The 11,003-nt window shown below is 43.9% G+C and overlaps 1 protein-coding gene across 1 annotated transcript in view; it reads right to left on the bottom strand.

Moving 5' to 3' along the window:
• Positions 1–628: 628 nt before the first annotated feature.
• LOC106589088 (MFSD2 lysolipid transporter A, lysophospholipid b) overlaps positions 629–11,003 on the bottom strand; it is a 28,895-nt gene continuing 18,520 nt past the window's right edge. Inside the window, exons 9-13 of the mRNA XM_082970277.1 lie at positions 8,023–8,106; positions 4,984–5,096; positions 3,828–3,971; positions 3,392–3,568; positions 629–1,492 (exon numbers count right to left, since the gene is read on the bottom strand). Coding sequence (XP_082826403.1) covers positions 1,438–1,492; positions 3,392–3,568; positions 3,828–3,971; positions 4,984–5,096; positions 8,023–8,106 — 573 coding nt within the window. The 3' untranslated portion in view covers positions 629–1,437. The remainder of the gene's footprint in view (positions 1,493–3,391; positions 3,569–3,827; positions 3,972–4,983; positions 5,097–8,022; positions 8,107–11,003) is intronic.

Here is an 11,003-nt window from a genome sequence, read left to right as displayed (position 1 = left end):
TATCAGACTATAGAGTTGGACCCAAATCTCTTCTGGGCCACACTGAGGTGTATTCATTTGTGCGCTATGAATGTTTATATTGCACGAATTCAGGTAGGTTCCTCTCTGTTTGCTTTCCTAGTGAATTCACGCGTGTTGAATATGCTTACGGTCAAGTTCATTTTGTATGGCCCGGTGCCCTGGGTAGGCAGTGTTTGTACATTTTTAGAGCATTGCATTGGTCCTTAAAGTGAAATCTCCACCCACCAGGGAAACTGGACCATGTAAAACAAACCCGCCCATAGAAAAGTGAGGAAGGAAACGTTTGAGTTGGTTTCAAACTGCATGAAACACACCACTTGTAAAACAAAAACTGATAAGAGATCTCACTTCCTTGTAAAGTGTGTCAAATAGTAGACAAGGTCTTAAAATTAACTACATTTTTCCAAATCTAACTTATTCCAGATATTGCTAAATATGTACATAAACAAAACAAACAAAGGGAGAAAAAAAAAGTGTTGAATTAACAGTATGCAGATACTGGGACTGATGCTGGGTTAAGACAGTACAAAGTAGTCAGAGGCGCGTAAGGCAGGGTCAGAGACAGTACAAAGTAGTCAGAGGCGGCGTAAGGCAGGGTCAGAGACAGTACAAAGTAGTCAGAGCTCTACCGGTCAAGACAGTACCAAACTGAAGTCTGTATACACTTAGAAACATTTGATATTCAAAGCAGTTGTAGAAATATTCTATCAAAAATGTTTTTTTTTTTAAATGTCTGGCTTTTGTAACTGATACCAGTCAAAAAAATTAAATTAAATTAAAAAAGGCTCTTATTTAGCGTTCGACCTTAGAAAAAGAGGGTTGTAGTAAATTGTTCTAGTGCCGTGTCTAAAGTCATTAGAGATTTTCAAGTTTTAAACCTTCAAATAGATAAAGTTATGGCAATATACATCAACAAATGGAACACAACAGTACTACACATTGTACCCATGACATTAAGGTTCTGTGCAACATTCATTTCACATCAAAAAAAGGTCTCAAATGACACCTTAAAGAGTCCCCATTATGCCGTCACAGCCCCACACAGTGCACTAGGAAATGGGTTGCCATTTTAGATTTGACCCAAAAACAACACTGACAACAGAGCGGGTGACGTCTGATGGGAAAATTTGTCATAGCTGAAGTGGGCGGGACTTAAACCAGGAAGGCCGTCAGTCATTTGCCACGGAGGGGTAAGATATGTTGGCGTTCCATGCCATACGGAACTACAGTTTTAGAAACGTTTTCTGTTTTTTTTTTGGCCTTATGTTAGTGATCCTTTGAAGTTCAGAGATCTGAAGCAGCAGTGTGATTGGATGGAAACAGTATCTCCTTCGTGATAGGTCCCAGCCCCCTCATTAGCCCCACCCAGTGCAAGCAACAATCGGTCACCCCATTGATCCGTGAGTGTTCTAGAACCTACACCATGTTGTTCAGTTCTGTGGAGTCGGTTTCGGAGTCTGCCTCATTTTCCCTGTGAGAACAGAACAGAGAGACCCGGGGGTTACACACGACAGACAATGGCAGTCCATATACCTGAACAGTTCACAACAAATAACCTGGGTACCAGGCATGGCAAGGAGTGGCAAGTAGTGGAATAATAGCACAAACAGACTGGCACCCAGGCTCCTTTATGAGTAAAGGGTTCGTACAGACAGTGTGCAAGTCTAATTCAAGGTCTTTCCAAGTACTTTTTCAAGCACTAATATTTATGTTCAAGGACCATCAATTTGTAAATAGTTCCTATTATGCAATTGTTTGTAGTCGCCACCAGATGGCAGTATATATCGCCACAACCTCAAAACGACTAACTTACTATTCTTCACTACCTCACAAGTTCTACTCAATAATACATTGATTTACTACTTATTTCCTACATACATGAGTGGTAAGTCAGTAGTGATGGTGTAATTTGAGTAGTGATGAGCAGAGTTAGGGGACACGCCTACTGGTGAACATCTATTCATATTACTATACAATTCCAGCTTAATGCCTGTATTGTATTTTTTATTGGGCATTTGGGAATCTACTACTTAATAGCTAGGAAAAAAAGCATCTTACTTCAGACTGGCAGCTTTAGGGTAAGTTTGTAAATTGCCTCCAGTGTGTCAGACTCTGGGTCCTTAGTAAAATCAGAGCGTTTCTGACTGTTGTTCTGAGCGTTCTGACTGTAACAGTCAAGCACCCAAGCTAACTGGCTAATGTTGGCTAGGTTGCTAGCTACTTCCAGACACAAATGAGAGAACACCTCACTCTGACGATTTTACTCACGCTATCAGAGCTGGTTAGGCTGTTTTCATGTTATCCAGAGCGTTGGTGACTGTTACTGTGCTGCTGGGAACAATTTAATTACGCTTTTTTTTGCCGACGTTTACTGACACCGGCCATATTCAACAGGGATGTTGAAGCGTTCGTAAATACATCAGTTATTCAGCGCTCTGGTACACTCAGACGAGAGTGCTCTGAAATCGGAGTAGATAGCCAGAAGTGAATTTACGAACACACCCTTAGTGACGGCGGTCGGGAGAATGGCGGATGGGCTGTGTGAGTACAGGCCAACAGAACGGCAGGAACACGGCTGAAGCAGGCACCACGTGAATGAGGAGATTGGCGGAAAAAGCTTAGAATAATTTAGAACTGGCGTCATCGCAGGATGCAGCGTTGTGCCCCCCCTTCATGTGGCTCTTCAGGGCTGATTCATCCGTGTTCACAATGTCCTGGTCTGACGTATTTTTTTGCACCTTAAACGGTCCAGTCATGTAACGGTATATAAAAAGGTGGGTAAACTATAATGAATAAAAATCTAAAGTGTTGGTTCCCATGTTTCATGAGCTGAAATAAAAAGAACGCAGAAATTTTCCATAGGCACAAAAAGGCCCGGCATTTTAGCCATCGATGTGATGTTTGGCGGAGCATAATCTGTCTGATATGTACCTGCCTGTCTGAGTGGCAGAGAGGGTGGAATGAGCACCTGGTACCCAGAGCAAAAAAACACATGAGGAAATAAAACTTGTTTGCCTGGAAATTTACAAGAACAATACACTTGTTGTTATATATATATTCCATAAACATATTTGATAATTTTCTGTTCTCTCATTAAGTATTTTTCAGGTACCAACTTGAGAAAATGTCAGATCTTCAAGGTATTCGAGTACTTGAATTTTATAGTGCCAAATTCAAATACTTTAAGCACCTCGTTTGAACCCTGTGAGTGCTTCTGAAAGCATTAAGTGATCTTATAAATGGTAAACAATTTGGCAATATTTCCAGGTCTATGCCTATGGTATATCTATCTAATCCAGTTATATATGCACACACAGGAAATGCTTGGGGTACGAGGCCCGAGTTCCCCAGTCAGACATGCAAGTCTTACCGTTGCTCCTGCAGCAGCTTCCTGTTGCCCTGCCTCCTCTCTTCGTCGATTGGATAAGAGCGGAATATGACCAGGCCAATCAGAATGAGTCCTATGGGCGCCGCGGAGACCAGAACCTTCAGGGTTATATCCACGTTCTCAGGCTGGGTGCAACCTCGAGTCATATACCCTGCAAAACTACAGATGGAGGGAAGGAGAAGAAAGAAATCATAAAGAATGAAATTAACCACAGGACTTTGATCAAAGAAGACTAATTCAGACGGAGAAGCAATCCTGTGCTTTGAAGTGGGATTTGGCTTATCCTCATGTTTTTGTTACTTGGCCAGACTGGGAAAGTAAGACTTCCTGACTGATGATATCTAAATGAATATGTACAGCACAAAGGGGCCGCAAGGGGCCAAGGGCCAAAGTGTCCATCTGTGAAGGGTAAACTTACTCCAAGCTGAGAGTAGAGATCCCCAGGGAGATTCCAGAGGCAAACTTGGTGAAGAAGACATAGAAGGAATAAAAGATGGCTTCGTGGCCCTGAGATTCTGGGTTCTGGACCTGGAAGTCATCCACCACGTCTGGCAGCATGGACCTAGAGACAGAGAGACAGAGAGACAGTAACATCCACCATGTCTAGCAACATGGACCTGGAGACAGAGAGACAGTAATATCCACCATGTCTAGCAGCATGGACCTACAGACAGAGAGACAGTAACATCCACCATGTCTAGCAGCATGGACCTACAGACAGAGAGACAGAGACAGACAGTAATATCCACCATGTCTAGCAACATGGACCTAGCAGACAGAGAGACAGTAATATCCACCATGTCTAGCAACATGGACCTACAGACAGAGAGACAGTAATATCCACCATGTCTAGCAACATGGACCTACAGACAGAGAGACAGTAATATCCACCATGTCTAGCAACATGGACCTACAGACAGAGAGACAGTAATATCCACCATGTCTAGCAGCATGGACCTACAGACAGAGAGACAGTAATATCCACCATGTCTAGCAGCATGGACCTACAGACAGAGAGACAGTAATATCCACCATGTCTAGCAGCATGGACCTACAGCGAGGCAGAGACGACAGTAATATCCACCATGTCTAGCAGCATGGACCTAGTCTACAGAGAGACAGAGACAGACAGTAATATCCACCATGTCTAGCAGCATGGACCTACAGACAGAGAGACAGAGACAGACAGTAATATCCACCATGTCTAGCAGCATGGACCTACAGACAGAGAGACAGTAATATCCACCATGTCTAGCAGCATGGACCTACAGACAGAGAGACAGTAACATCCACCATGTCTAGCAGCATGGACCTACAGACAGACGACGAGCAGCGTAATATCCACCATGTCTAGCAGCATGGACCTACATACAGACAGACAGAGACAGACAGTAATATCCACCATGTCTAGCAGCATGGACCTACAGACAGAGAGACAGAGACAGACAGTAATATCCACCATGTCTAGCAGCATGGACCTACAGACAGAGAGACAGAGAAACCAGTCAGTGATAAAAAAAGAGGGGAAAACAGTGAAACAGAAAGATGAGGGACAGACAGCTACTCCAACTCACCATGGCAACAGGAAGGCAGCAGCGACTCCGACACCAGCAGCGAACGACACGATATAGGTAATGATGAGATTACTCTTCACACACACCACCAGGAGCATGAAGGGGATCACAGACTGCAGAGAGGAGAGAAAACATTTATCACCAATAATGTACACAGAATGTTACGTTACAGCCTTATTCTAAAATTGATCGTTTTTTTCCCCCCCTTCATCAATCTACACACAATGCCCCATAATGACAAAGCAAAAACAGGTTTTTAGATTTTTTTTTTGCAAATTTATATTAAAAAAAACCTCTGAAATATTACATTTACATAAGTATCCAGGCTGTATCACAACCGGCTGTGATTGGGAGTCCCATAGGGCGGCGTACAACTGGCCCAGCTTCATCCGGCTTTGTCCGGGGTAGGCCGTCATTGTACATAAGAATTTAGTCTTAACTGACTTGCCTAGTTAAATAAAAAGGTTAAATAAAAAGTATTCAGACCCTTTACGCAGTACTTTGGTGAAGCACCTTTGGCAGCGATTACAGCCTCAAGTCTTCTTGGGTATGACGCTACAAGCTTGGCACATCTGTATTTGGGGAGTTTCTCCCATTCTTCTCTGCCATCTTTGCCTCGATCCTGACTAGTCTCCCAGTCCCTGCCGCTGAAAAACATCCCCACAGCATGATGCTGCCACCACCATGCTTCACCGTAGGGATGGTGCCAGGTTTCCTCCAGACGTGACACTTGGTATTCAGGTCAAAGAGTTCAATCTTGGTTTCATCAGACCGGAGAATCTTGTTTCTCATGGTCGGAGTCATTTAGGTGTCCTTTGGGCAAACTCCAAGCGGGCTGTCATGTGCCTTTCACTGAGGAGCGGCTTCCGTCTGGCCATTCTACCATAAAGGCCTGATTGGTGGAGTGCTGCAGAGATGGTTGTCCTTCTGGAAGGTTCTCCCATCTCCACAGAGGAACTCTGGAGCTCTGTCATTGACCATAGGGTTCTTGGTCACCTCCCTGACCAAGGCCCTCCTCCCCCGATTGCTCAGCTCTAGAAAGAGTCTTTGTGATTCCAAACTTCTTCCATTTAAGAATGATGGAGGCCACTGTGTTCTTGGGAACCTTCAATGCTGCAGACATTTTTTCGTACCCTTCCCTAGATCTGTGCCGCGACACAATCCTGTCTTGGAGCTCTACGGACAATTTCTTCTACCTCATGGCTTTGAGTGGGTTATGGTACTAGGGTCCAGGCATACCTGTTTGAGTGTGTCAAGAACAGCAACGCTACTGGGTTTTTCCACGCTCAACAGTTTCCCGTGTGTATCAAGAATGATCCACCACCCAAAAGGACATCCAGCCAACTTGACACAACTGTGGGGAACATTGGAGTCAACATGGGCCAGCATCCCTGTGGAACGCTTGACACCTTGTAGAGTCCATGACCCGATGAATTGAGGCTGTTCTGAGGGCAAAGGGGGTGCAACTCAATATTAGGAAGGTGTTCCCAGAGTCAGATGAACTTGTGGACACCATTATGTCTCTGCATCCAGTATGAAGGAAGTTAGAGGTATTTTTGCGAACCAATACTAACTAGTGTTACCATAGCGCAATGACTAGAAGTCTATCTATCAGCATGCTACCAGTTACCATACTTCCAGTCATTGTGCTATCTATCAGCATGCTATCAGTTACCATACTTCCAGTCATTGCGCTATCTATCAGCATGCTATCAGTTACCATACTTCCAGTCATTGCGCTATCTATCAGCATGCTATCAGTTACCATACTTCCAGTCATTGCGCTATCTATCAGCATGCTATCAGTTACCATACTTCCAGTCATTGCGCTATCTATCAGCATGCTATCAGTTACCATACTTCCAGTCATTGCGCTATCTATCAGCATGCTATCAGTTACCATACTTCCAGTCATTGTGCTATCTGCTAGCATGCTAGCGGTTACCATACTTCCAGTCATTGTGCTATCTGCTAGCATGCTAGCGGTTACCATAATTCCAGTCATTGTGCTATCTACTAGCATGCTAGCAGTTACCATACTTCCAGTCATTGCGCTAATGCTAGTTAGCAACATCCTTCAAACTGCAAATAGCAACATAGCGACATTCACAAGTTCATCTGACTATGGGTAAGTAGATAAAGGGCTTTATTGGGCTCCCGAGTGGCGCAGCGGTCTAAGGCACTGCATCTCAGTGCTAGAGGCGGTACTACAGACCCTGGTTCGATTCCAGGCTGTATCACAACCGGCCGTGATTGGGAGTCCCATAGGGCGGCGCACAATTGGCCCAGCGTCATCCGGGTTAGGGTTTGGCCGGGGTAGGCCTTCATTGCAAATAAGAATTTGTTCTTAATTGAATTGTCTAGTTAAATAAAATGTAATTTTTTTAAATTACCAAAATCCTGAAGTATCCATTTAACGTGGTCCTTGAGATACAATAAAAATGACCTGGAGATGCTTGGTCTTCATTGAGTAAGAAAGGCATCCGCATGCTTCCCAGCCGAAACGCTTGAGTTCGTGCATTTATTGTGACGGTTTTGGACTTTGGTTGGGGATTTTTCAGAGCCCAAGTCTACGCTGCTTCGTCTGTGATTGGTAAACAGTAGAGATTGTTCAGTTGTCATTTAACAAGAGACGACTCGTTTAGATCGATGTAAAATTGCACGATTAAGATCTCGGCGAAAAAAACGTCCAAATTAATGTCAGATTTCTTGAGTTACATTAATTCTGTTTTTTTTTTTTTTTAGGAAGTGTATACTGGCTACTGTGTCTCAAAATGGACAAAGACTACCATTGCCACTTTTTTTCTCGTTTTTCAAGCAAAGGTCACTCGTCTGGATCAGCTAGCTGAGTTAGGCTAGCCGCCAGCCAATCAGAAGCATGTTGACACCTTAAGGCATGATGCCTTTCCACTGTCAGGCTTTGTATGAAATAAGTTGCCTTCAGTGTCTCCTCATCCAAGGCCCTGGCCTAATAAAGCATGCCTCCATGGACTAAGGCATTTTGTGTGTGATCATTCTTGAGGGTATGCTAAGTCTTACAGAGGTGCCGATGTACACAGCTGTCTTCTTGCCAAACTTGGTGAGGAACCACTGCCAGAAGGGGATGGTGAGCATCGCAGCGAGCTGGAGAGAAAACAAGACAAAGAAATGGGGTTTAGTCAAGACATAATATAGAAATGGTTGTGTTTGTTCTAGTTTAGTACGCATGTTTCTGTTGCCATATTTTTGTCCCAGTCCGTTTCTATTTTAGCCAACGTGCCAAGAGAAGGGCCAAGTCTCAAATGGAACCCTATTCGCTAGATGGGGCACAACTTTCAACCAGTGAGCATAAAAGGAATAGGGTGCCATTTGAGACGCAGCCGTTATGCCATCTTCAGTCTCTGGAACATGTTATGTGGCAGACTGCAACAACAAAAAAACCCTCCAAAAACAGCAGTGCTGTCTGGTTTGTGTTTTTGGGATTTACCAGTCTTCCTAATGAAAGACATTCTCAACCTCTCTAATCCACCCATCACATGCCTGACGACTCAATCGGAAATTAGTGTTGTTGTAATCTACAAAACAAAGTCATCAGCGATTGGATCATCTGTAACCAAATCAGTATCAAAGCCAATAGCACATTTTCGAAAAATGCCCCTTTACCAACGTTCTGGCTTTGACCCAACCCACCAGTTTAGTTCATGGGACAAATCAGAACGATTAGAATGGGTTTTGCAGTCTTGAAATCAGCGGGGAGGTACTCAGATCCAGCCTCATAGCGGAAAATAAACTAACATCTGTGGGCGTGGAGTGGCATTCGGCCGGGTAGCCAGGCAACCTATCACAACACAGCAGCGGTAATACGGCAGGAATTCCAGGATGCTTCACAAAACATTCCAGTGGACATTAATAGGGACATTCCTGCTTTCCACAAGGGTCACCATCTGACCCTAGACAGGGTGTGGCCTGGGACAGATCAGATTGACCTCTGGCTTTATGGTTTAGCCAATAAGAGGTCAAACATTGACCCCTATGGGCGCCACTGGGATGCCAGTAGTTTTCCCATCATTTTGGATGTGTTTGTATAAGAATAAGTTAACATTGTGTGTGTTGTAGGAGTTAATACCGCAAAGAAAGCACTAAGCGTAGAGGTACATTTCCCTAAACGTGCTCTAGTAAATCCAGCAATCTCAAGAGTAACTTCACTTTGTCTGTGTCATCTTTCTATGTGTGTCATCATATGCGTGTTTGTGGACTGTATCTGCTAAACATCTTCACAATGCTTGTTCTGCTTCCTGGCAATACCACATCAAGGTAATCTGCATCTGCTTTCCCCTGAACTGTCTGCACTTCACTACCTGTCAAATCTCTCTCCTTCCAGCATCACAAATATTTGCATAGTCTACAGAAAACTATGTGAATAGACCATGTCTTGAACACAACAGCAAGGTTCATACAGACAGTGGTAAGTAGTGGAATAATAGCACAAACAGACTGGCATCCAGGCTCCTTTATGAGTAAAGGGTTCGTACAGACAGTGTGCAAGTCTAATTCAAGGTCTTTCCAAGTACTTTTTCAAGCACTAATATTTATGTTCAAGGACCATAGTTCCTATTATGCAATTGTTTGTAGTCGCCACCAGATGGCAGTATATATCGCCACAACCTCAAAACGACTAACTTACTATTCTTCACTACCTCACAAGTTCTACTCAATAATACATTGATTTACTACTTATTTCCTACATACATGAGTGGTAAGTCAGTAGTGATGGTGTAATTTGAGAAGTGATGAGCAGAGTTAGGGGACACGCCTACTGGTGAACATCTATTCATATTACTATACAATTCCAGCTTAATGCCTGTATTGTATTTTTTATTGTGCATTTGGGAATCTACTACTTAATAGCTAGGAAAAAATGCATCTTACTTCAGACTGGCAGCTTTAATGTCGCCAGTCGGGAGAAGGGCGGGTGGGCTGTGTGAGGAAAACAGACACCAGAATGGCAGGAACACGGCGGAATATCACGGGCGCCCCGTAAATGAGGCGATTGGATCGGAATATCACGGGCGCCCCGTAAATGAGGCGATTGGATCGGAATATCACGGGCGCCCCGTAAATGAGGCGATTGGATCGGAATATCACGGGCGCCCCGTAAATGAGGCGATTGGAAAAAAAAAGCTCCGCAGGTTGTTACAGGGAAAATGTCTGAACTGGCACCAGCGCATGATGCAACGTTGTGTCTTTTGTCCCTGAAGAGCCACATGAAGGGTCATTCTCCCACGCTGCAATGTCAAAGTCTGATGTATTTTTGAAACATCAGTTATAAATAAAACAGTGGGTAAACTATACTGAACAAAAATATAAAAACACAACTTGTAAAGTGTTGGTCTCATGTTTCATGACCTGAAATTAAAAAAAAGAGACAAGAGATTTTCCATATGCACAAAAGGCAAGATTGAATCTACATTTGCCCGGCATTTTCGATGTGAAGTTGGTCAGATCTGACCTGCTTGGCTGAGTGGCAGTGTGGGTGGAATGAGCGAGTTCGTCTGGCAACCACAGTGCGAAGCATGTGAGGAAATGAAACTAGGAAATGAATTTGCAACATTTTCTCAAGTTGAGAAAATGGGTGATTTTCAAGGTATTCCAGTACTTGAATTTCAGAGTGCCAAATTCTTTAAGCACCTGGTGCTAACCCTGCAAAGGGTTACTGTTGTCCTGTCTGTGTTCACCACTCGATTAGCAACACAACCACCACCCACTTACAACATGGACAACTACTGGCTACTCTAGCTCCACAACGTGCTGCTTGACAAGAACAAAGATACTGAGTCCCAAATGGAACCCTATTCCCTATATAGTGCACTACTTTAGACCAGAGCCCTATGGAACCCTATTCCCTATATAGTGCACTACTTTAGACCAGAGCCCTATGGAACCCTATTCCCTATATAGTGCACTAAGGTCTCGCTTGCCCCCCCATTCCTCTGCCTGGGGGGTTAAGGTCTCATTCCCCCCCCCCCCCGGAGTCAGGGTCT

Source organism: Salmo salar, chromosome 27 (assembly GCF_965601325.2).
Source record: "Salmo salar chromosome 27, fSalSal1, whole genome shotgun sequence".
Lineage (NCBI taxonomy): Eukaryota > Metazoa > Chordata > Actinopteri > Salmoniformes > Salmonidae > Salmo > Salmo salar.
This window is presented reverse-complemented; position numbering and strand designations above follow the sequence as displayed.